At 35.6% G+C, this 27,230-nt stretch overlaps 1 protein-coding gene across 2 annotated transcripts in view; it reads left to right on the top strand.

The window, feature by feature from the left end:
- Positions 1-10,041: 10,041 nt before the first annotated feature.
- Positions 10,042-27,230, top strand: part of macrod2 (mono-ADP ribosylhydrolase 2) — a 476,756-nt gene continuing 459,567 nt past the window's right edge. Inside the window, exons 1-3 of one of the 2 annotated variants that reach the window (XM_028006473.1) lie at positions 10,042-10,273; positions 13,915-14,013; positions 15,248-15,364. In XM_028006473.1, coding sequence (XP_027862274.1) covers positions 10,237-10,273; positions 13,915-14,013; positions 15,248-15,364 — 253 coding nt within the window. In that variant the 5' untranslated portion in view covers positions 10,042-10,236. The remainder of the gene's footprint in view (positions 10,274-13,914; positions 14,014-15,247; positions 15,365-27,230) is intronic. The other variant, XM_028006472.1, reaches the window with a different exon arrangement.

The raw sequence follows: 27,230 nt of genomic DNA, 5'->3' as shown, positions 1-27,230 counted from the left end.
GAATGTCTCTGTGGAAACTTCTTCAAGCTGTTGTTAATGGTGTGCAAAGGATCACTATCCAGTTTTATTTGATGTGATCTCTGTCATGACCTCACAAGCTGCAGACACATACCAGCAAAGAATGTTTTAAATGTAAAAAAACAAACAAACAAAAAAAACCATTATAAGTTCATATTTACTGGAGAAACTCTTTAAAGAAAAGTTTCTATGTTGTTGTAAAAACAACAAATATAATTACAGTGGGACCATACTACTTATAAATCCCGTAATACCTCTTTGACAGAAATTTGAATTCTGAAATAAATGTTCGGATGATAAATTTGGTGATGGGGATATTTTGTAATTTACCCTCATCTGTAATATTCAGCTAACATCTGACAGACGAAAATTCTAGCTTGGCTCAGTGACTCTGGCAGTTGTCAAATTGCGAGAGTTCTTTGTATTTTTGCCTCTGTAGCATAATCAGAAACATAATACATGGCCAAGGTATCCAGTTTTTAAGCTTAGTTGGACCGAAAAACTACATGTAAGATTAAAGATCTTATATGTATTGTATAAAGAATAATTTATTGTATAAAAAATAATCTTCAGTAGACCTGTAGATGCCAAGGGACAAAGCAACGGAGAAGCAATTCATCTGAAGAGAAACAGAGCAAGGTTCAATGATTTCCAATGTAAGACGATAGACTGGAAATGTTGAACCTTTATTTATTTAGTGAAAGTTACCAGTGCTGGGGCAAGAAGCTGGAGGTCCTGAGTACCCAAAGTTTGGTAAAGGGCACAGAAGGGTAGAATGAGGTAATGCTTGATTTAAAGTTTTCCTGCTGGGAAGTGAACCTTCGCCCCACTCTCAACCGTTTTGCTGCCCTTTGTTTGTTGTGATTCTTGGATGTTTCAGTTTTAGTTTTCATAAAAGTGTGTGTTTTGATCACTATGAGTTCTTTATTATTGCTCAAAGGTCTTTCCATATTCAGTTAATGTACCTATGTTCATTATTGCTAGTTAGTAAGTTGTAGCCATTAGTTAATTCTTTGCATAGTTTCTTATTTTATTCTTGTGTTATTTTGTGATTTGCATTTATTTCCCTTAGAACATTGCTAGCCTTTTCCACATGGTTTGTCTTTTCTTTGTTTCGTTAAGCTTCTTTGATGCTGTTATTCGTCTTCACTCAGCCTGCTGGTTTGTTCTGCTCCACAGCTGTTGCTAATCCCATGATTACATCACCTGCATTCAGTGGCGTTTTCCACACAGTATATAAGATCACCGGTTTTTTGATTTTTGTTTTCATTGTTCTGTGCCGATTCATCTGTTCAACCATGTTTTGTTTGTCCTACAACTGTGCCTCCAATCGTTCCTGGTTTGTTTTTAAATTTATTTAGCTTAGTTTCACCATCTTCAGTTTAAGGTTTGAGGTTTTTGGACCTAGGTCCATTTTATTTGTAAGTTTTCACCATTTCATTAATTTATTCATTTTCTTCCATCTCCGCCTCTCTTGCTTGTGTTTGTCTCCTCTTTTGTGACAGTATGTAACTGCATTCATTTTCCTATTGACTCGCTTGTTGCTGTTGAAGGGGGTTAGTTATGTGTGTTTAGACTGAAATGCAGTGTTGCTTTTCATCTATGAAGAGTATGTAGGTCAAAAATGTTTGTTCTGACAAAATACATTGACATTTTCTTGTTTGTAAATTGACAATGGGAAAAAGTGTAAGGGATATCTATATTTACACAAACCATTGTAGATAATTTTTTTTCTGGTATTATGGTAGTTGAGGAATTTTGGAATATCTTTGAAAGAGTATTGAGGAATTCTTCAGGAAAGTAGTTCATGACCATAAAGAGACATATGGTTTGAGGAGGTGCAAAGAAAGTGTCACAAAGTGAGAGCTGGATTACCTTTGAGCAATTCCATGGACAATCAGGTGCTGAATGAGCATCCTGCTGTTTCTTTCAAACAAAAAATTTTAAGAGGTGGCTGAAATAAGTTGGCAGCCTTCATTGAGATCAGTAACTACTCATGGGAATGGAGAGGGGGCAAAACAAAACCAATCACTGACCACAATAATTGATCATTTATCTAATGTAATTTCAACTTGATTTGCACCAGATTTCATCTGACTATGCATGAACTCATTTCCCAGTTTCATAATTTCATAATTACCTTTTGCTGACTGTTTATTTCCTCATTCAGCAAATGTCTAGCAATAGAAATTGACCTTGTTGCATGTCATTTGTAGGAATCAATTTGTCTAAACACACAGAAGTTTAAAACAGGGTGTGACAGACTTTAGAGAAAATGCTCAATTCAATACTATATAAATGGAAAACAGTTGAATTATTCAAATGTTTATCTCCATGTATCAATTTGCTCACTACAACAAAATATATACCTAATTTGAGTCATTTATGTAAAGGGGTAGAAAACAATTTGTCACCATGACATAGTGAGTTTGAGGTGAAAAGATGAATGAATAAGCAATTAAATGAAGTATTAGAATCAAACCAAATAAAACAATGTGTGGTTTTTTTGTGACTATTAAAGCAGATGGAAATTAGGTGGAATCATTCTGGAAATGAATTAATGTCAAAAGCAAATTTACAAAAATGCACAGGGACAGGCAAAGCAACCAGAACAAAACAAGAACAACATAACGCGCACAAAGAAACAGGACAGTCTGATAGTGAAGTACTGAATATAGGAGTTTAATAACAGGATGATTATTGGGAGAAGTTTCAGGTGAGTCTGATTAACTGGTGCATGGAAGCTGGGAGAGAACTTGAGCCAGGACACTGAGGGAAAAATACTACAGGGAAGCACACATATGAATAAAATGACCACATAACAGAATGTATGTAAATGCACATCAAAACAACTCACTGGAATTCAAAACTCAAAACTAGAAGCATAAATTATAGAAGTCAATTTTCAACGGATCATGAAAATAAATCAATTACCTCGTGGGATAAAACCCGAAACATGCCGTCTCTGCTACAAATGAAAGCCAGCTACTAAAGCAGTAATGCACTTAAAATCTACAGCATGCAGAGACTTCCAGTTTCATTACTAAAATGTCTTCATTTCTTTTATGACATAAACAAATGAAGACACATAAATTTCAAAGTTCAAAACACAGCAGGGCAAACGTGCTGTTGCTTCAGGAGGAAAGGTAATGTCAAGCTACAGGCCAACTTCGCACAAACATAAAACCTTAAACAGTCGGGACCCATTTCACAGCGTGCATGCTTTGAACAATCAATCCGCACTCAGTCCATTCAACTCCAGTTCACCCTGCGATCAAGAAGAAAATTCCCGCTGCTCTTAGCCGGCAGAGAGCAGGCACGCTCTGCTGTGAGGAGACAGGCTGGATGGGGGTTTTATTAAATGAAGTAAAATAAACAGAGGGAGTAGTTGCTACATATTTTTGCCAAAGCTGGAACCCACAAGAATTTTAAAGGAAAAGAATCCTCACAGCATGGTGCTTTTTTAATCCAACCTCAAACCAATTCTGAGCACATAGACTAAACAAAGTACCACTCAGTAACCCAACATACTCGCATGTATGCAGCCTCATGACAAATTCATCTTACAACTGCATAAGTGAATTAAAATCAAAGCGCCCCAACAAGAAACGCTGACATAAATGAAGAAAATTCAGTCAAAACAGCTGTATAAGTGGGAAATAAAACGTCTTTCGAGATCATTGAAAGATCAAATGCTTTCAAAAGGTTTAGTAAAGGAGTGCGAACACTTAAACAAGCATACTGATTGCAGATGTGTGTCAGATTAAGTCTTCACATACACAACATGACACGCACACAGAAAAATGACTAGTTCATGACCAATTCAGACTATTTCTGTTCGACTTTGTGAGTTGCTGTTCACATCTGTGAGACAGATGAGCATAATGCATGACATGTCTCACTGAACTGTGATGCACAGTGAAATGTTTGATTTAGAGGGATGGAGAAAATAATCTGCACTCTATGTTGAGTTTTCATGGTTGGACAGAGTGGCGCTATCACAAAACTCTTCTAACTGTAGAGCAAGGGATTTGGAAGCACTGCCTGTTGTAATCTTACAGTCTGTGCTCTTTTGAAACTCCAGGTATCCAGAGTTCCCCAGATCATGCATAATGTCTCTTGCTTCTACTGAAGTGAGCAGTGCAGTGTGTTCCCATTAGATTTTAAAGCTAGAGAGAACGGAGGGAATAAAAAAATAACCTGAAATATAAAAGAAAATTGAACCGAAAGAAAAAAACAGATGAAGTAGAAATTGAATACCCCATTGCACTTGGTAATGAAACAAAGTTTTCCACACACATTTTGTGGGAAGTATTTTTAATTTTAAATATAATTATGTGGAATAGGAATCTGAACATTCACAGAGAAAATAAAACTGCAGATGATTGTGGAATATTTCCTCTAAACGTTACCATAGGAAGCAAATAAATACTTATACTGTAAAAAATGCTTTGTGACAAATTAAATTAAAACAGTAAATGTTGAAAGGGTTTGCTGTTAAGAAATATAACTTTTTGCATTTTAAAATCTCTTGCACTTATTGATTTTATATCCAACATGACAGCTGCATAGCGGTGCAATTGGTAGCACTGCTGCCTTCAATCAAGAAGGTCCTTGGTTGAAAACCCAGACTGGAGTCTTTCCGCATGGGGTACCTCGTCTCATAACCATATATGCAGCACTCATGCTTCAGAGGTAACTAACTTAACCTATGATTGTTTTATACTTTTTTTCTTTTTTGCAGGGCATATTTCATAATAGTTTTCTTATTGATATAATGTGTCATGGCAACAATGTTTTATGTGGCATTGTTGGGTGAAAACTACTGATGAAGTATTTATATTTGTTTTGATATAATTTTTTGTTGCTCTTATCTACAACATTAAAATGTTTTGTCAAAATAAAAAAAATCTAAACATATCCAATGTTCTTCTGACACGGGAAAATATTTAAAATGTTCCTTTGAAAATGAAAATAGATGTGAAAATAAGTCAAAATAAATGAATAACAATACAGACGTACAATTAGAATATTACATATGTTTTGTGAAAAAGTATTAGACAGTGAAGATTTTATGTTTTTTATTTTTTTCTCACATTTAAATTAAGATTTCCTAATAATACCACCATGTTAGTAAAACTGAAACCGTGCTCTGTTTCACTAGCCACACTTTAGAATTAGATGATTTCTTAAAGACATGACTACATGAAGCAAGTTTCTACATGAAACGCCAGAAATGGCATGAACCAGTGAACCACAGTCAGAGCAAATATCCACATATGGAGAAAATGTGGTGAACCATCCCAACGGTGGTCAGCCTACAAAAACTGACTCTGAAAGCACACCAATGACTCAACCAGGAGGTCACAAAAGGACCCAAAGCAACATCTAAAGTGCTATTTGTGATACTTGCCTCATCTTGGGCTGCATAAGCAAAAGAAAACAATGTTTTATCCACCTTTTGGTGGCTAAAAAGATAAAATGGATGTTTTGGAAAGTAGTCTGAACCATTTTCCTCAATAATATAAATCAAGACATTACAAAATCTTGATTTCAGTTGTTGCCTGCAGGAGGGACACAGCCAGTTGTTTTGGTGGCTCACTTTTTCTCAAAAGAAGTTAAACTATTGTTAAACCTCATCAAGTCTAGAGGGAGAAAGATTCCCTGTCTCCATGTATTTGTCCTGAGCAAGATTATATAAACATGATACAAATGAAGGTCACTGCATTAAAACCTTCGAAACCCACTGAAGCCCATTGTTGGCACTGGCAGGGTGAGCTGCGTCAAGGAAAACACAAATTACTGTTGAAAATAGTTTTGCGTAAAGCCTTGACTTTGTAAGAGACATGATTATGATGTAATCTCTTTGCAGAAAACAAGCCAAACGGTACAAAAAGACCTAAATTGCCCCGTGATTATTGACATAAGGACACAAAGATTTCATCAGTTTCATACCTACGATTCCTGTAGCCTCAGGGCACCATTTAGGTGGGTGATAATTGTGAGTATTTTCCTTGAGGTAATTGCTTTATGTTGCAATTTCCCAAAGTGGAGAAATGACAGACATGCATATCAAAACAACAACAGCTCATAGGAGGCAATGTTCTTCCAAGTTACTTGTAGGTGCAGTCAGTCCCTTTAATCTTCTTGTATCCATGACAATAACAACAGCCCACACAAACTTACACAAATAGATCCTCCTCTGTTTGGAGTATTTGCAACTGCCCTTCAGACAGAAGCACTGACTGGAGGGAAGCAGCTAAGTTTCAGCCTTTAATTGTTTGTTCTTTTGGTTAAACTTAAGAGGCTTTACTCTGAAATAATGTAATCTAATGAATCTGAAAGTACTTCAGTTGACATTAAACTTTCATCAATACATAGACAAGCATCAAGATGAGTTCATTTTGATTAAAAGGCCATATAGCTAGTTTCACAGTTTCACACACACAAAAAATCATAAGACCACTTAAACTTTTTTAAAAAGACAGAAATGTTATGTTATGTTGTACACAGTAATGGGAAAGACTCCGGACAGTCATTGACACCTTCCACAGGGTAAGTGTGAAAGTATTATTTAAAAAAACTCTGTCTTTTTACAGAGTGCTATATATGAGAATTATACTGAAATGTTGAGTGGAAGAAAAAGCTCTGTTAGAGAAAGTTGACTAATTTGTGGAAGACATGTTGGGCATTGAATTATAGAAAGCACGTGATTGGTTGGGTGCAAATAGACTTTTTCTTCATGTGATAAGACAAAAGCTTTCAGTTCTGGTAGCAAAATTAGCTTAGCTAAATCATCAGATTTTACAGTTAAAACAGAAGACCCTGTATCACCAGTCAAACATTTTGAACAAACTGTTGTGGCATTTATTTTATAGTAGGTTGACATGAAGGTGGGTTATGAGAGAGGAGAGAAGACATGTGGTAAAGGTCAACATCGATGACAGAGTCCTCCAATACAAGCGTTGCATGCTGTAACCCCAGCCTGCCACCATGATACCCATTTTGGAAAGAAAATTATGATCCCTTTTAGGTTGAAGCTATTTTTTACTTTTGATCTTTTCTTTATTGTATTTTTCTCTTGCCTTGTTTGCCAATTTAGTTTATTTCTTGTCTCAGCTCAGTTTGTAGATTTGTTTGTGTTTTGATTTTGCTCATTTAGATTTATGTTCCTTTCTATTACAGTTTTATTGATTTCAGAGTTATTTTCCTCTCACATTTTCCTAGACTGGTTTATTTTCTCCCCTCACTCCTCCATTCTTCACCAGAGCCCAGCTACTAATCATTGCCTTATTCTTCTGCTACTATTCTTCCCACCTGCATCTGGTTACCTGTAATTAGCTCTCCTGGTTCTTTTGTCATTTCCACTCTTCCCTCTGTTTATATATGCTCCCTGTTTGCTTTTGTTCTCCACTAGTTTCTTCCGTACTTGTCATCTCCTTGGCCCTCTGTTCTTCTTTGTAATGCCTTGCTGCTCCTGTTTTGTAAGTCTGCTCTTTTGTTTATAACAAACTTTCATCATATTAACCCACAACTCCAGTGTTATTCACTCACAACCCAGTCTGCATGTTGGTCTTACCACTAAATCTCATCATATGACACAAATGCCTGATTCATAAAAAGATGGCTCTGAATGTACAAAAAATAAATCAAAGAACTACATTTCCAGCTAGGAAAGAGGTGTTCCCAGCTGGGAATCGGCATTGCGTATTCAGGCTGGAACACTGGTGAAGAGTCACTATGCTGTCATTTCTTGGTATACAGACCTTTCACAGGTTTGAACAAATAAATTACAGACAGACAGGTCAAAAGAAATTAATTAGTGTAATGCACAAATTACATAAAACATGCAGACTTTAACCGTTATTTTGTTAAATTACATTGGTTAACACTATTAAAAATGCACAATACATCTCAAAATACTATTCACTATTGAAGTAGTCACTGATGCAAAAATTATTTTTCTATTGGTTTTATGTAATGTAATTTTCTCAGACTTTTAATCATTAAAATTAAATCCATAAATATTTTTGAACCAAATTACTGAAATTAGCAATTTTCAATAAAGTTCCAACATCTTGAGATTGAAAGAAGTATTATACTCTAAGGATTTGGATGTTTTGGATAACAGCAGCAGACTGACGATTGTGAGAAAGATCATTCATGCCCTTTCTCACAGTTTAAGCTGATGCAAGATTGACATCTAGTGGCTTGAAGTAAAAAGCACACAACTGAGGGACAATTCACATGCAATTCTGACTTTGTTTTTATGTTTAAATTGATTATTTGATAATGGGTTCTATTCAGAGAAGATGACAAAATGGAATTAATACAGTATTACATAATTTTATATTTCTATATCGCTCAAAGTGGGATCAAATGAAATGAGAACTAGAGGAAATTTCTGTTCATGGAAGTGAGAATTAGTTACTTTCTGTTTATAGCTGCTCAGTGTGATAGATACTTTTAATTTGCAAAACTGAGAAGTTACTGGGGAAAATTAGGTCATGCAAATTTAAGATACAGTGATTCCCAACAAGTCAAGAGCTTTTGTTCCATCTGTAAAGTTAGTTTTTTATGTACTGCTACTGTTCTGTCAATATCATGCGTCAAGCCTGAATATATTTTAGTGTGAGATCTGGACAGAATTCAGGCAAGCTAAAATCTAGATGAAAGAAAATTTCCATCCTCAGATATGTCAGTGGTTTCAGGAGCAGATGGGTCTGGATGAGAGCAGTGCTAGCACAACAGATGACAGACGGTGGTCTCTGGAACCAGCCTCTCACATGTAACAGTCCAAATGACTGATCTGATCTAGTCTCTCCTGTGAGAAACAGACCTGAGCTTTATAGGAAGGACAGAAATGCCATCAGCATATTCAGTTTAAATGATAACCATAAACAATAATCACAATGAATGACATAAATATTCTCAAATTCAAATGCTGTAATTTGCTTGGCTTGTTAGCCATAGTCACATGGAATCGAAACAAAATTTACTTCGGATTCAATTCAAATTCAGTCCAATTAAATCATACTTCATTAATCCCAAATAGAAATTAAATCATGTTGTAACTCATGTTTTCAATTTTCTTCAAAGAGTTGTTGTACATTGTGCTATTGTATAACAATCTGATGAAAATGATACTCAGGGTTGCCTGTAATGCTCTTATATGTAACCCTTTGAAATATCCAGGGATCCCTAAAGGTTATCTAAAACCTTTACAATGTCATCTTTGGAGCATGCCTAAAAGCTACTCTCAACTTTCACAGGACTATATTAGAGAATATTCAGAAAACATTTTCTAAAAGGTACCTGAAGAACTACCACTTTAAGCATTAGGTTTAAGAGAACCTTTAGGTATATAGCCCTCATAGTTCACATAAATTGTATTGTCTATGTTAAAAGCAAACTTATGAGAATACACAATGTAGAAACTTTTCTCTACAGGCTCCCTGAAGGTTCTTAGCAACTTTTATGAATGTTAAAAGTTCAATTTAAAAGATAACCTTGAAAGTGGAAGCCAATAGCACAGTAAAGTGAAAACAAGTTCTCAAATTTCGACTATCAATTAATAACCTCAGATTTAGCGTGACAGTAATCTTTATTTGGAATAATTTAACGTATATTGCACTTTTACACGTGGTGGTCCATAAAAAGAACCCTTCATTTCAGGAAGAAAATCTGAAAGCACTTAATGTATTGGAAACATTAAAAAGTTATACATTAATCCATGCTCATAAGAGTCATAATAGACTTGATAATTTCGGTAACGTATGTTGCCTATGTAAGCTGGGTTCTTTTCAAAGCGAGATAAACTACCTGGGTACATTTTTTCAGCACAACACCGGCACAAGTCTCCAACCAGCTCACACGCTGGAGGGACGGACCACCGGAAACAACCTACCCTCACTCCACTCTGAACGTTGGAACAGTGTGATGGACTGCTCCAACAGACCAATCACAGGCCGACTTTCTTATTCCTCTGAGCCAATCGTGTGGCCAGAATTCTCACACATAATTTACGGCGCCATCACGATAGGTTGACGTTACTAAGGGGTCCATAGAAATTTGACAGCTTCACAGGTGAGACAACCGTCCAGAAGCTGTTTCACTTTACGTTTCTATTTTCTTTTATCCCCCGGAACTCCACTCACTGTGAGCCTGGGGTTGTCACAATCAAAAAGCAGCCTTTCGAAGTCTTATCACTCCGGCAGCATGAGCAAAAAGAAAAAGGACTGGAAGACTGAAAAAGGTAAGGGTTGTTTTGGAGGTGGATAATGTGGCTATCATTTCCGCGACAGACAGCATGAATTATAACCGGAACACTGACAGATGCTCTGCCTGTTCCCTGCTTTAATAACTTATTTTCTAGAGTATTCTGTCAATGCCATACGGAAGCTGCACAGATGTTACTGTTGCGCCTCTGCTTGTCTGCTTTATAATGCATGCTTGACATTCGCAGCAGCACCTTTCACTGCTTCTTATCTCTTTATTAGCTTACATTATTTGCGCTTAGATTCATTTTCGACACGTTTCTGGACTTTCATGGAAGCCACAAACTAGTATTTCCTGTTTTCCAGCTGTGTCGTGCTCCAGCATTAGCTCAGTGAGGTGCAAGCAGCCAATTCTAGGTGTATAAATGCCCTTGTAACCACAAACGGCTTTCCACCTCTGAATTACAAACAACACTAGTGTTGTAATGAAACACTTCATTTGTTTTAATCTGCAGCAGCAATAGAAACCCCCCCTATATTTTCTGTATTTAAGTGCAGCAAAAAATGTTTTATGGGCTGCTTGTTTGAGTGCAAGAACTCTTGGACCTGTTGAGTATCAAAAAGAAAACCAAACTTGCCTGATATTTATTTATTTATTAACCTATTCACACTGGAGCTTTTTATTGCATGTCTCTTCCTGAGGTACAACATTGCTGCAATTCATTAGTTTGCATTATGCCACTTCTGTCCTTGTCAGTGTGTGAGCATTGCTTTGGAAACACATTATAGAATGCAGCCATAATTAAAGTAAGACAAAAACTTCATGATGGCCTCTGTTTCTCACCTTCCGCTGCTATTAAAGCTGCAAGTGTTTTTTGGTATGTCCCTACCACCTTTGCACATGTAGAGACTTTTACCATTTCTCTTTGGAAAACAGCCTAAGTCTAGACATATTTCTAGGGATAGTATTTTTCAAGTCTTACCACAGAGTTGAAAAATATTGGGGGGGGTGTAACATATGAATGCACTTTTATGCACCTTTAAGTGGTTCACCATCATGTCTTTGTAGGTTTTTATTTGTGTCATCCTTTATATTTCCAAATGACAGATTGAGCACAGCTCTGTGAGAGGTCCAAAACAAACATTCTTTAAACTTTTCCACACAACCCACAACAGAATATTTATTGCAATATGTATTAATTTATTTATTTTTACCAAACATCTATATTTTTGTAAATATTACTATGAAACTTTCAGCAAATATTAATGAGCACTTAAAATATTGAACATTTTCAGATGGAATAATTATCAATTATTTGTAGGCAAAACGTATTTTCACATTTGAACTAAAAATGCTGCTATTTTAATAATTTTATGGATGCCATGTTTGTTTTGGGAAATGCAAGTTCTTACATTCAAATCAGTTGATTGTATAATCTGAAGAATGTTCAACAACCTGATAAATTTAAGTGGGGGAAAAGAAACATCTATTTTGTAAGTGCATTAATTCATACCAAAATGTTGGGTTAACTTAAAGAACCGAATGTTAAACTTTCAATAAATTATCTTGTCTATTCTGTTTGTACTCTAAGGCAAAAATCAGACAGAACACCCACAAACTTGAGTCTCATTAATGTGTTTCCTGACTCAGATTCAATATGGCTGCTGTGCATTTATAAAACGTATGAAAGTTGCAGGAATAAATATTTTAGTTGCTCTTCTGTCACACATAGAACTTTACCATTCCTGTTTGCTTGCATGTTTCTTCCAGGCTTTAAGGCATGGAATAGAGAAACTTATGGTTTTATTTATGCTTTTGTCGTTAATGGTTATCAACCAGGTTAGATGCTTTGGTCACAAAATCACTGGTTTTGTGACTTGGGAACAGAGCATCATTTGGACTCCAATAAATATGGTAAATCAGATTTAATGCCACCATCAGTCTCAGTTCCATTAATATATTACACTATACTGCGTTGTTCAGAGATGTCTGGAAAATGATGAGGACTGACTCCTGCATTTGCAACTATGGCACAGCAAATCTTAACAGGTCTATATGCTGTATAACATATATTTAGAGACAGTTACCTGTCAGGGTAGCTAAGCTTTGGAATTTGTCAGTGATGAATTGTTCAACCTTGTGACTGAGTGTTTTATTATAGTCCAAAAAGCTTTGCTGTGTTCAGCTGCCTTTTTATTCATCCATGTAGAATAAAAGCAGCTGTGGAAATAAGACAAGTAGGCGATGGGGAAAGATAGTACATTAGGAATAAAATAGATTTCATGCACTGCAGTAATACTTTAAATGTATGACTGGCTGACTGTGAGATCTTGTCAAAGGGATATTCTGAAGAAGGTTATATTTTTCTCCATATTTAGGGTCTTCCTCAGTATTTCTTCCTCTAAAGATTTCATTTCACAGTGACTTTATTCCCAAATTACTATGACCTATAAGTAGATGTAAATTTTTGAATTTTTCACTTTCTTTAATCACTGCTTTTATTGCACACATTTTTTGCTCCTGATGAGAGCCTCGGAGTCTGGAGATATAGCACACAATCCAACTCTGAGGTTAAGCTCAATATCCAGTCTGTTTCTGTTGTTTTTCTTTAGCTGAACCAGAGTTGAAAAGCTGCTCTCATAGAGACAGGTGCTGAACGGCTGGAGCTCGAGTAGCAAGGGAAGGATGCTGCTGTATTACAGTATAGCAGCAGAACTGAGGAAAGCTTACCTTAGCAAATTTTGTATTGTAATTACATGATAGCCTGCCTAGTTGACTTTTAGTTATGATTTCCATGCTTATTTCACAGGTGTTGCACATATAATCATCCCTTTGTTTCTCAGGAAACTAGTCTTACAAAGTTGAAGCCTTTTGCTGTGATTGATTAGCATTTAACAAACTTTACGTCCTCTTCTGTGGTATGAAACAAATGAATGCCAACTCTCATTACAAGGAATCGTGACTACCTGCTGTAGGTTTAATCAACAATCCACTATTGTTTTTTCCTCATAATTTTCTGTCCATGCAATTGCTCACAACTAATTGAAAATGGATTTGTGACCCATATTTGGGTCAGGACTCACCAGTTGAGAAATGCTGGAGTGGATCCAAGAATACTAATGTGTTAGTTATAGCCCAGTTAACGTCAGACTTAAATCCAGTTAAGACTTTCAATCTAATCTCACAAAGTTTAAGAGGCATATCTCAAAATGACTCGCTTCTTTTGTTTCCCTAACAAAATGTATCACAGTATGTGATTGTAAAGTGGCCAAGTATTCAAGAATAGAGGTGAACAAAATGATTATCTCTTCAGAAAAAGGCAATCAAAAATTTTGTAATGTCAGTTATTTATAATGGAGGGTATTTTCAAATCTAAAAGATTATTTAGAAAAAAAATATTTCCCACTGAGTGGATGGATCTCCAGGGTAAGTAGTTATAAAGGTTTACTGATTAGTTACAACATCAAGAAAGAAAGGCAATGGGAGAGCTTAGGGTTCACCTCTTTCTGGGCGATAATCTTTTTCTTAATAGTAAATTGTCTATACTGGCATAAAAGCACTAGTGAACAGCAGCAGTAAAGGTTATACTAACCTCTATGGTAGAGGTGGAATACCAAATCATTTTTTTGGAAGAAGAGGAGTTTGTCACAGAACTTTCTTGTTTGTTTTTGTTCACAGAACGACTCCTTCAACTAGATCGAGAGGAGAGGCGCAAGGAGTATCGTAAAGGTTTTACACAACTGGATGACATTCCAACTTGGAGAGAGGAAAATAGATGTGAGAGACTTTCTGTTTGTTATTTAAGGTGCTGAATGCCAAGTTGGTGGAGGATGGTAGCTTTTCTTTGTCTTTTTTTTTTTTTTTACACAAGCCTTCCTTCTCATTTTGCATCATCAGATTTTTCCCACCACTTTTTGTAAGCTTAAGATTTGTGCATCAAGAGTGGTAAAAGTACAAATATATTTGCATGCAGTTTGTTAATGAATATTCCTTTAAAGGTAGCAACCCATCAAATATTGCATCAAAGCAGACCTTTGCAACTGCGATGCTAAAAACACTGATATTGAAATGATTGCAGTTTGAAATATTGCATACAGCTACTTGTGAGAGTTCATGTGATCATGAGCTCTTCAAATAACAGGACAACTTCAATAAGAATCTGGTGGTCCACAGGAAAATTAGAAATAGGTAATTGGATGATTTAAACATGATATTAATCCAAAATGTATGGGCAAATTAACACTGAATTGGTTCATCAGTTGGAAAACCTGTGGGAGCTGAGTGGGAAAGAAGACATGAAGGTATGAGAGAGAGCCAAGGATGATTTAGAAAGGAAAAGCCAAAAATCTGAATACTCCAACCTCGATGAATGTCATTAGGCTTTCATGCTGTCCTTTTGGCAATAGGGCTTGGTACAAAATATTGACAGCATGAGTGCCTGTAATTGTGCAACCAGTGATTTTAGTTACAAGTAATTCTTTCTTCAAACAAAATTTTGTTTTACCAATTTAACCATCCTTAAATTAAAGGTTTGGTTTTTACTGTGTGGGTTACGCTAGTGCTATAAAAGATTAATTTATTTGACTTTTTACATGTCTTTACCAGCAACGTTTTCTGCATTATCCAAAAAAAAAGAGTAAGTGCTTGTGTCACATCAAGTATGTAAGATTGCATTCAGTGTTAGAAGGAAACAAAAATTATTTTACTAACGCTCATCAACATGGTTTATATCTTATTTGTGAATAGAGGTAAAGTTATTAATTCTTTGAAATTTCTTTTTCTGTCCTGTCAGCTTATTTCATGATTAAATATTTTTGGACTTTACTTTTTTGGGGGGAGTTTTGCTACTCTAGGAAATGTTGCTGTTTGATATGTAACCAATTGTTTATCATCTACACATTAAAGTGAACTTTAATGCCTTTTTGAGCACATCTGCAAGCTCTTTTCAAATATCCAGCTGATATCTAACTACATTACATGCTTGGTGGCATGTTTCTGTTTGTTACTTCAGCCAGGACTAAAGAAGATGATGAGAAGGAGCTCACAGCTGGAGGAGGCCTCGGTGATAAAGTATCTCTCTACAAGGGTGATATTACTGTCCTGGAGGTGGATGCCATAGTCAATGCTGGTAGGAGCTCTGCCCTCTAACCTTTTTAAGCTGCTGGTTTTCTGTCTGAAGTTCAGCTTTAAGTTGTGTTTTGCTGCCCTCTGCTGGTGAACATAAAGAATAACTGGTTCTGGAGGTGTTACAAGAGTGGTGTGTGCTAATGATTAAGGCAAGTTAAGTAAGTGTACTTGGTCTTGCTTACCATAATTTAAGTTGTATGGCAGTTTTCTTCTTTTCTTGTCTTCTGTTAGGTCACATGTTTTTTCTGTTTGATTCTGAAAGGTTTTTCTGGTACAGCTTTCTGTTATGCTATTAGTCCTCGGCACAGTCATCTTATATTCGAACCCGACCTTTGCTACAGATATTCCCCTCCCCTCCCCGCTCTCCTTATTCCTTTTTCTCCCCCTTTCCTGTGCAAGGCAAATAAAAGCCACTTAAACTTAAAAAACAAAACATTGAATTTGATGAGGTTAATCAAATCTTTTGGATTACATTTAATGAGGACTGAAGAACACTGCTCATTCATCAACATAATTTTACAAACTTGGAACATTTAAAAATACCGGAGACATTTAAATGTCATGGAAGCTGTTTTGTATGATCGGCATTTTGACCTTTTAACACAAAGTTTTGAAGAGCTCTTATCATAAGTCAAGCAGCGTGGTGTTTTGTTTGAGTATTGTGATAACGTGAAAACCGAATATCTGCTGTATAATTACTGTAAATATGGGGAACAAGGCTAAAATATTCACCTTGGTGATGTCTCTTGATTCTACTTGATTTTACTATGTTGCAGAGACTTGGTGGCTCCATGATTCTACTCTTTGCTTTGACAAGTGAGCTTTTATGATTTTTAAACCTCCCTTAACATCCTCCTTGCCGTGCGTGGTGACGAGATAGACGAGATTTCTTACTGAATCTTATTCATCCTAATAGTTGCGGTGAACTTTTTACCCTTTCTCTAATTGTAGACAGGAAATGGCAACAAGAAAAACAGCTGTTCATCTATAAACCCCTCATGACTCAATATGAGAAACACATTTGGCCGAGTTGAATAGCATGTTGTTAAAAGAAATTATATTACATAGAACAGGATTACTAATATGGAAATCTTAAGGATGATCTGATTAACTTTGAGTAAAATCTTTTAAAGAATTAAAAGAGTGGATTCTTTTTTTTTTAAGCCAGTGTTAGATAATTCTAGTCCAATAAAACATAGATTTTTTTTAAAAGATCTTTAAGGATATGTACTGTGGGTTCCAGTAAATGTAGAGAATACCATATTAGGTCCTTTATGAACTTTAAATTTTGTTGTTTGATTGTTTTAATAGAGATACAGAAAAACTTTAGAATAAGTTCCTATTTCTCCCTGTCTGTGTTTTAAAATGCATGTTGCATTTGGTAATTGGGAGGTAAAGAGCATTACTATGGCCTGTAATGTCAGGGTTATGGTCTCAGAGTAAATATCAAGTTTTTTCTGTAACGGTTGAATTTTTCATTCTGTGCAGGCAGGTTATTAGCTCATCAGTAAATGTTGCCAAACGTTCAGGCTGTGATTAAGCTCCATTGTGGCCTAGAGGCAATCCGTTCTGTTTAGCGGACCATCACGAGGTCTGAAAGGTTCAAAGAACTTTCTGTGGGCTTTTATGATTTTTGAGAATTTGTCTCCCTGATACTCTATTCTCTCTGGTGGTCTGGTTGCTTTTTACACAGGTGGCAGGACTGATAGGAATATAAAGTGCTAAACTTTGCTGTCCAGCGTTACTTGCTGTCTGTGTGAGCCTTGCACTGCAATGTTGGTCGAAAGATAATTTGCATGTGAATGCAATGTTCTGTGCAATTGTTTTTCATTGACAAAAGTTATTTATTCTAACTAATGTCACTGAGTTATATAAATGATGCACATTCTGACATATTGTTGTAACTCTTTTCCAAATATTTAGTAATAGATTTGGGTGAAAAAAAACCATTGGACAACTTGCCTGACTTTTTTACTTTCATCTGTTCATTGCTACTAATATTTTGCCTGCTGTATTTTCATTTTGTCTTGCTGTTTTTAATTTACACTTCACATCAGTAATCTATGAATTATAGGACTCTGGGAGTAAAAAAGCCTAACATATTGTCAGCATAAATTACAGTTGAAATTGGTCTGCCAAGTGTTGAGTGTTAGTTAAATTTGACCAAACTGTTTGTTGAAAGCTCCACTGATGACCAATTTATAGTTTTTTTTGGCAAAACCCACTTTTTTGTTTTTTTTAGTTTAAAATATTCAGATTTTTCCAAAAGTTTATGATGGCTTTGTGGTTTAACAAATATTGCAGGGCACTATTGCAGTACAGCTCATCCACTGTACTAGAAAGTGGGAATTGCTTTTCATTGTTTCATGGTAAACCCACTTTGTAATTTTTTCTAAATAAAAAAAAGTACCTTAGTCTCATTTGACAAAAGTATCCAGTCCCCGTAGTATCTAGAGTATCTAGCAAATTCTAAATATTTGTCTGGACAGAAAATTCCTTCTCTTGTCTTTGAATCACTTTTAAGCAACCAGCAGGCAGCTGTTGTTGTGGACACCTGGTCACCCTAAGTGGCCACACGTTTGCTATAGTTATTGAACAGAGAGCTTTAACTTGTGGGAGTCCTGAACCAGCTGAGGTATCTGTGGCAAAAAGAAATGCCATCATATTTAACTTGTAAACTATGAATATAAAAATGGTTACTGGTATGTTTTTTTTATTGGGTTTGTTGGTAGAAACACTGATTTTAACACTTGTTGCTTTAAAATTAAACATTTCTTGACTTCTGAGTTTTTTTACTACTGAATAATGAACTGAAATAGGATTTTCTTCATGTATATTTGAGTGTAACATTTTGCCACTGCAATAAAAGACTAGGGCTTTTAACACTTCTATATGTTTTATAAATGTGGCCCTAATATTCACACATTTCTGAAAGCATTGCTGATGTAGTTTAAGGCTGTAGAGGTTGCATATTCAAAAGGACACAGAAAGGAAGTTATAACATTTATGTAGTGTGAAGGATTTTGGTTACAAAAGCAGGTGGAATTGGAATTTTTCTCTTGATAAATTTTCCCATGACGACACAATGAATGTGTGGGTTGCTAAGGAGGAAAGGAGTTTCCTCCCTGATTGTTTTGCAGATATGGTTTCTGCCTATAGCTTTAAGTGGGTGTCAGGCTGCTTTATGTCCACCATTAAAATTTAATTACCAGGCTCATTGAGTTTTTAACTCTTCCTTAATTTTGTTTAGCTGGCAGTGACACAAGAGGAGCTCGCACTGTCACCTGTGTGAGAGCCTAAAGAAAGCAGAACAGCCGATAAACTGCAGTGCAGTAAGCTTACTGTGCCTGTACAGTCCTTTCCTTTTCGGATTGTATACAGCAAGGCTCCAACAATGAGTAACATCAGCGCTTAAATTTCTATTAGTGTTTTGTGTGTGGGTTGGGGTGTGTGTGTGTGCAGAATGCTTGCATGATAAGACAGCTTTCACGCCTTTCTGCCTAATAAAGAGGAGAAAAGAAAAATAATCAGCATCAATATTTTTCTTTCTAAAAAATGTTTAACAAACCTTTTAGTTTGAGTTTTGATTTCATAGATTATTTTTAGTAAACCAAGACAAAAAAAGGTTGCAATGCAATATTTGCCCATGTGTTCAAAATAATTTAATTACTGCTTACAAAGTTTGTGTTGTGAAATTATCTGCACTATACGTGTTTGATTGTTTTGATATTCAACAAAACAATCAAACAGAACTGAAACTTTTGTTGACAAAATACTCACTTTTAAAGTTTTGTAAAACGAAAATGCACACAACTCCACAGAAAAAACAAAATTAACCTTGCAATCACTGCATTTCTACTAAATACCTACCTACCCACAAGATACTTTTTTGTTTTGCTGTCTGAGTTCTCTAGATGTGGCTTTGAGACATCTACAGGTAGTGTACTTCAGCAGATTTCTTACAATTTCGTTACAGTTTATTTTATGTGTGATAAACAAAGAGCTTTAATCATTGAGTGTCCCTTTATTTTAGGCTCTCTGCCTATTCCTTTGAACACAAAAGGCTCTTTTAAACATGGCAATAAATGGGTTCTATGTCCCCCTTTTCTATATAAATGGATATCATAATTTCAGTACTTCACAGGCATATTGAATCATGAAGTTGTCTAAATTAATTTGTCATATTGTTATTTGTCTTTATTGATATCTGTAAATAAGAGTGAAGAACCAGAAAAATTACATGCTAAATGGATTTTACCACCAGGAAATGTGGAGGAAAAATAAAAATGCAAATTATGTTGTGAGATTAAGCATATTGCGTGAGAGTCAATGACACTAAAAATTTGAATGGGATGCAGATTTTTCTATTTTGTTAAAAAAAACCAAAGTCTTTAATGTGATATTTGTTGCGACTTTTACAAGGATAAAGAACATTGATGGACCAAGGAGGATTAAAGACTGATATCTGATATCAATATACTGTATATGCAAAATACAGATTATGATATTGTCCTGCATTATGTTGAAGCCAACCATGGATCCACAACATTTACAGAATATTTAGAGGGGAATAAAAAATCTCTCCTTTTCTTTTTGGCTGAAATTGATCAGTTTTGCAAGGAGAAGTGGGATGAATGAGCTAAAGAAATTAAAAAGCAGCCTGACCATCCCGAGTTTACAGATTAAATCATTGTTTCTGCAACTGTCAAATATTAGATTAAACTTTTTATTAAAAATGTAGTAGTGTGCATGTACAGTGTGCATAGCTAGAACAACTATTTTCCTTTTGAGTAAAAATGCTCCTCAGTGTACATTTTGGATTAGTAATGAATAGAAGGAGGAGATAAAAGTTAACCAAGTGTGAAAAAAATATTCATTTATACTAGAATAACTCCTAATAAATTAGGTTTTGCTGTCAGATGGTGTGCATTGTATTTAATTTTAGTTATTCTACATGTCTTTAACCCAGGTCTCTAAAATGTAGTGCTTATAATTTGACTCGGCATTCTCATTAGAAAGGGAGGTGGAGAAGATGTGCTATTATTATGACTGTGATAATTATGCAGGGTTTGAATCCTAACCTTTTATCTACTGTAAACCCTTCCTATCTTTCTTTATTAGATCATTTATTCAGGAACCAATTTTAATTGCACAGAAGTGGTTATGAGTGCTATAAAGAACCTTTAGGGTTACAGATAAGTACAAGAAATTCAATTGGTTCTGAGTTGAGTAGAGCCCCTTGTGTTGTGGTGATTATTGACCCTCAGAAAGTATTAATGCTGCTATGGATTATAGATATAATAATCTGTCTTTTTCTCTGGGATTGTAATTTTGCTTTAATGAATGCATGTTCCATGTTTTTTTTTTTTTTTCATTTTTCAGTAATGTAATGTATAAAACAAGAAAATATTGCTGCATAGAAACAGAGAAATTTTTTAACTAACAGAAAGACTATCCCCATATAAAATTACTCTAAAAGCAAAAAGCTGCTTAGCCAAGTCTAGGAAGGTCTTGCGTCTGAAGTTAACTCCCCTAATTCTGCCTCTCAACCCCACATTGCCCCAGATTTGAAAATGGGACTATTACACAGAAAGTGGTGAATTGACCATTGATTAATAATGCAACACATTTTATTACAGTGTCATCATAATGGCAGTTATTTTCATATATTTTCGGGGGAAATCTTAACTGAACTGTCGTGGCGTTTTCCACCATTTGATGGAAATTTCATCACATTTGTCTGATACCCAAATATCTACTCTTTTCTCTTGCATGTGATTCACAAATGGTTTGCGGAAAAATACATTATACTAAGAAACTCTCCAAATCACTGAATCCAGGTGTTTCAATCACTATAAGCGGCCACATGTGTTTAAAATAAAGCACCTATGTGTGCAGATTGCTTTTATAAGTATTCATAAAAGACTAGGTTGGTCTCAGGAGCTCAGGGAATTTAATCATGGTGCTGAGATGCCACCTGTTCACTAAGTCCATTTGTGAAATTTACTCAGCAACTATTTGTTATCATAACAAAGTGGAGGCAATTGGGATTAAAAGCAATTCCAAGGCCATGAAAAACGTCTTTCAGGAACTGCACAAGCTAATGCACACAGAGCCCAGAAGTCTGCAACTGCTTGGACAGTAAATGGCTACAGACCTCTAAACTTTGTGTGGACTTCAGTTAAGCTCATTTATTGTGTGCTGAGGGTTTCTGTTGCCTAGCAGCTGCAGCCAAACTTTACATCTCTAAATGCAATGCAAAATGTGAGATGCAGTGATTTAATGCATACAGGCAAAGTACTCTTAAAAAATGGAGATGCTTTCTGAAGTGAAGGATCAAGCCTCAATGTATTTTAGTGGGGGTTAGGCTTGGCACAAGTTCAAGTCTTAATGTTGTAGCATATGAAAACATCTGGGAAATTGTTATTCTTCTGAGGAATGGCCCCTTCTTGTACGAATATGACTGTCCACCAGTGCACAGAGCAAGGTTAAAGACATGAATGAGTGAGTTTGGTGTAAAAGAATCCGAGTGTCCACATAAACCCTTTAGAGCATCCAAAGAGAAAATTATTAGGCCTTCTTGTCCAACCTTAATACTTGACCTCACACATTCTCTCCTGGAAGACTGGTCAAATATTCCCGTAAACACGGTCCTAAAACTTTTCGGCCCAGAGGGAATTAAGCTGCTATAGCTGTAAAGATTGGTCAATATAATATGTAGAGTTCACCAGTTTGTGTGTAAAAGCAGATAAGCCAATATTTGGTGCATTTGTTTGTATCTAACCTCAGTTTTTTCTGATTTTTTTTCTTAGTGCTTTAAATGGTGGGTACATTTTTTGCCTGTCTCAGTCCGACTTGTATGTTTTTGTTATACTCTAGTTTTGTAAATGCAACATGAGTAAAAGTGTATGCTGAATAATATTCAGTGACTGTTGAACTCTTGTGTCATAAGCCTTATGGGAGAGTGCTGCATTATTTATTGTGGGATATCTTCTTTCCTCCATAGGTGAAGGTGGAAAAGACACAGCACTAAAACCAAACAGACTCGCACATTAAAACTGGCATCACATTTTCAATAAAAAAAACTTCAGTTCTCCATTTATTTTGTTGGGTGATAAAACAGCACTTTGAAGCTTCTCTGAAAAAACCGTGTCACCACAGAGTCTACATGTTTTCTGTCCAGCCATGAACATGCTGCTCCACATGCTCAGCCCCTGGGGAGTCTGGCTCAATGTGCCCATCATTCTTTCTGGAGATTCACACCTTGTGCCATAACCTCCTTGCTCCCAGCTATGTGCAATTTACTCTATCCCTCTTCTCTTTATTTCTTTCATTCTGTTGGCTAGTGGTGTAAAGATGGAATTACTGTTGTGCACACAGGAACACACACAGCTCTCTTTTCATCACTTTGGGAGACTTAAATTCATTTTCTGAGAACAGACCTTTTACTCTAACCACAACCCTACCCTAACCTTACTGGGAACCCATCTTTGGATTAGTTTTCCTCAGGTGGGATGGGCCTGTGTTTTGCTTTAGGTGTGTGGTGTAGCCAGTGATAATCCCGGTTGGTTATTCAGGCCAGGATTGCATAAAGATACAGCAGACTTCCAATATTTGTGGAGGATAAAGACCACGACCACCCGCAGATGGCTAAATTCTTGAATACTTGAGGTCCCCCCTAAACTTACTTATAAATGCTTATTTTAATTACCAAATATTTTTTAATATGTATTAATACCCACAGAGGAAACTGCAGAAGCTGATGACCTCTGTCTTCCTTATAGTGAGCTCAACCAGTCAGCGCCTAGGAAAATGTTTGGCCATTTTGCAAATATCAAACATCAGTGTGTTGACTAGCACTACATTTGGTATTTCAGCTAGAGCTGAATTTTCAAAAAAATATGTTGGGTATGCTCTATAAGAAGTCTGAGAACAGGTGGATTTTCCACAAATATTTTGGAGCTACATTTGACAGAAAAAAACTGCACATAAGCAGTGGTTCACGGTACATATGAATGCAAATAAATTTAGAGGTGGTTAAAAACTAACTTGTGCCAGATCACTGAGGAACTTTTGGTAGAGATGCAAGAAATATTTGGACACTAATTGAAACAGTTGATTTGCAAGTAAAAATAAGTTAATAAATAATAAAAACAAACAATAAAACCCAACAAGATTATTAAGTCAATGCACTGCCATTTGGGAAAATGGGAGAATGGCCATTTTCAGCCTTTAAGCATGTAAACCAGCAGCATGAACTTGATACACTTTTTTGAGTATAAAATACTAATAATAAGTGAAAGAAAATCAGAAAAATTAGCATTCGAGTATAAAGGGTTAGGGATAGCATTGTAATTTGATCTTTGTATTTTATTTTTTTCTGCTATTTATTTCTGCCATGTTTTACCATTATGTTTGGTCATGTTTCCTAGATTAACTACTTATGGCCATGGAAGATGTAATAGAAAACTAAAATTTTCTCATTTTATCTATTGTGTTTTATGGGACTCTGGACTAAAATAAGCCAACTTCAGTGAAATACTTTCATAGATCTTTACACTGAGTTTCCTGAAGCTGTTTCAGTATTTTGGTTGCAACTTTCCCATATCTCTGTCAGAGGAAGGCTCCATTGATGGAACCTCAGAAACCATAACAAGGGCCTGGTAACTTCTTCAACAAACTTGTGATTGTTATGTTGTCACACTGAGGAGGATAATCAGTGGCTCTACCTGAGAGAACTTGCTGCTCTGATGAACAGTGAAATGACTCCGGTTAGTGGGTTATGTTGGGTCCTGCACTTAGCGCTCCCGTTAATCGGATCACATTTGAGAGAGGTTCAGAATGAGGACAGGTTTCTTCCCTGCAATCTCTTTGGGAATCTGAACTCAGGTGCTAAACCAATTGATGGGTTATCCTCTCCTCTGATTTCATTTAGGTTTCTTCTCTAGATTTTTTTTAGTTTCATTTTTTTTGTGATTTTAAATATTTCAAATATTCATTTTAAACATTTCACTTGTCGCAGTTTATTAAAAATATTTCTGAAAATGAATACCACCTTACCTGCTCTTCCTCATATTCCTTATCGTTCATGTTAGATTTGAACTCACACAGATGGATGCGGGGATACAAGTGGTGGAAAGTAGATACATCTCTAGTTAAATCAGTTCATTTAACAATAAATGCATGTCTATGAAGAAATTTATTCATTGACCTGTAGGGGGCAATGTGACTCCAGCTAAGTATCAATGATTTGTTTGCTAAGTGGCAGAGCTGGGAAGCCTTTGCTGGTACAGCTTTTCAAATGGATAAATACCCTTTTTTATAGCTTTTTCTTCACAGATGTTCCTTTAGAAAACTTATTGGTGACAAGTGGAAATTCCAAAACTTCCTCTAGATTTTCAAACACTTTTTTTTTTCAAACACATTTTTTTTCTGGAGCCAATACTTTTTTTTTTTTTAAGTGTTTTTTCTTGATAAACTATTTTAGCAACAAATTCAGAGCAAGATTTCAGCTTTTAGACCACATAATTGGAAAAACTAGGAGAATGGCTACACTACATTCCTTTTCTGACTGTGGTTAGGATCTGTCAGGTGAATAGTTTTGTGCATGAAAGAGGAAGTGATTGCTCTGCTTCTAAAAGAGGGAGACTTTTTTTCTGGTTCTGTTTGGATTGAAATCAACTCTGGATCTCTGGCTGTTTCCACACTATCCTCAGGCAGTCTACTCTGAATTGTTGTGAATCAGCGATTCACTGGTTGTTGCACAGCCCCTATTTGACTTTTGAGGTCATCTTTCCCACTTTCTATTCTTGTTTTACTCAGTTTCTCTCATTTGAGCTTTAGTCCGTCTCAATTCTGAGAAATGTTGTAAACTCTGAACACAGCCATCCTCTAAAAGTGTATACCTTAGCAGAAATATTAATGAGCTTCTTGGTTACGTGCTTACAGTGGCAAGGTTTTCTATAATGGAAAGGTAATGGTAATGGTCCAGTTAATGAGCAACATAACACTACAAGTGGAGAAATATAAAACACTGATTTTGGCAAGGAATGTTCTTTTCTTTCTCCAGAGACTCTATCTGATCATTTCTTGCTTTTGCGTCACATTACTGTTTTTATAAATGCTTTTAAGCATAGAAAATGTGACTCTATTGTTGCATGAATAAAATACTATGGTGCATCGTTACTGTGACTAAGTCTCTGTCAAAATTCAGCGGAGAACATCAGCGTTCTTACAGAGATACAAAATGTCCCCTTCGCTTTTTTCCCCTCCTTTCTCTTTGCCATACAGAAAAATGACTCTTTAAAAAAGCGCCTCTGAGCAACTGGAATGAAGGACTGTGATGTTTTTTGTCAGTAGCTTTAAATGAGAATGCAATTCCTTTAACCCTAGGCAGTTCGTTCTGTATTGCACAAGTTTCTCTAAGGGAACCAGGGGCCATGTTCATAAAGGGAGCTCTCAGATGGCCATTTTGATGCTTTTAAGAATCACAGTTAGCACTAAATCTCTGAAGGATGTGGCTGTTAGATTTCCAGCGGCTAATTTTTATAAGATATGTAGGCCAAACTAAAAATGCACCTAACACTTTTTATTTTGAAAATAACCCCCAACAAAAACAACACTATATCACATCCTGTATAAATGTAAAAACAGACTTAAGAGTAAATATTTCACTTCTACATGGCCAGAAATGAAAAAAATATATATATAAGAAGTTGTTTAACTTGCTTTTCAAAGTTTTTTTTTCTCTATGCCAAACTTTTTACAACAGAACTGAAGTACCAAGCAGTGCATCATTTAACATGTTCAACTAAAATGTTTAAAAAAGCTTTAAAGTTTTATTTTTGGCATTACAGGGAGGAATTCTAATGTCAGTTTTGTTTAGGCAAAAGATTATCTCTACAAATATGTAAGGTATTTTTGCATTGTTACAAATTGAAACAAAATGTGTAACATAATCCAAGTACTCCACAATCACTCCCACATGTAATTGTTATTGCAATTCAACAATAAAATATATAATTAAATTTTCAAGTAACTTATGCTGATTGCACAGATTAATGCAACCTTTTGATGTTCCGATATAGCAACACTGGTAAGACAAGCTGACATTAGCTGGTTAATGAGTATAGCTATCTGCTTTGTAGCCTGCCTGCAATCAGCTGCAGTCAATGGATATGCTGCTAATACTTTACTCACTGTAGTTTACAAGCAGAGTTGATAAGAGGGATGAGGAAGTATACACTTTCCATGCCATGACTAGTTCTGCTTTTTTGTTAAAATTTATGTTTTCAGCAAGGCAGTAATATTTTTTTGAGCCAGCAGCTGACAGTCGGTGTGCAGCTGCTGCATTATTATATGATCCTTACAGCTTGGAAAACCTTAGATTATTTTATATATAGATTCAAAAGAGAAAACAAAACGCACAAAACAATCAAAACTGCTGCCAGAGTCTGACAACATAATAATATATAATAATATAATATAATAGTTTTCTCTATATGACATATAAAAAAATCTTCAAGTCAATGCATACAACACAAGTCAAGCAGTGGCCCATAATTATAATCTCTGCCAAATATAGCTTAAACCTGAAAATTGAGCCAAAAATTTTATTATAAGTTATCAGTTTCTGTATTCTTCATAATCTGTAATTCTTTGGTTTCTTACTGTTGGTTGTATAGAAATATTAGCATTTTTATGTGTATAGTTTGAAATATTTGGCAATATGTTTTCCTTCCTGATAGATTTTAAAGTACCTTGTTGCTTTTATTTGAACTGAAATTTTTATTTCCTTTTTTTGTGACATCTGTCTGCTGATCATCAGCAGAAGCGATTAAAATGCAACAACTAAGCTGCAGTTAATT

The sequence above is a fragment of the Xiphophorus couchianus genome, chromosome 22 (assembly GCF_001444195.1).
Source record: "Xiphophorus couchianus chromosome 22, X_couchianus-1.0, whole genome shotgun sequence".
Classification (NCBI taxonomy): Eukaryota; Metazoa; Chordata; class Actinopteri; order Cyprinodontiformes; family Poeciliidae; genus Xiphophorus; species Xiphophorus couchianus.
Note: the sequence above shows the minus strand (reverse complement) of the source record. Positions and strands in the feature narration are given on the sequence as shown.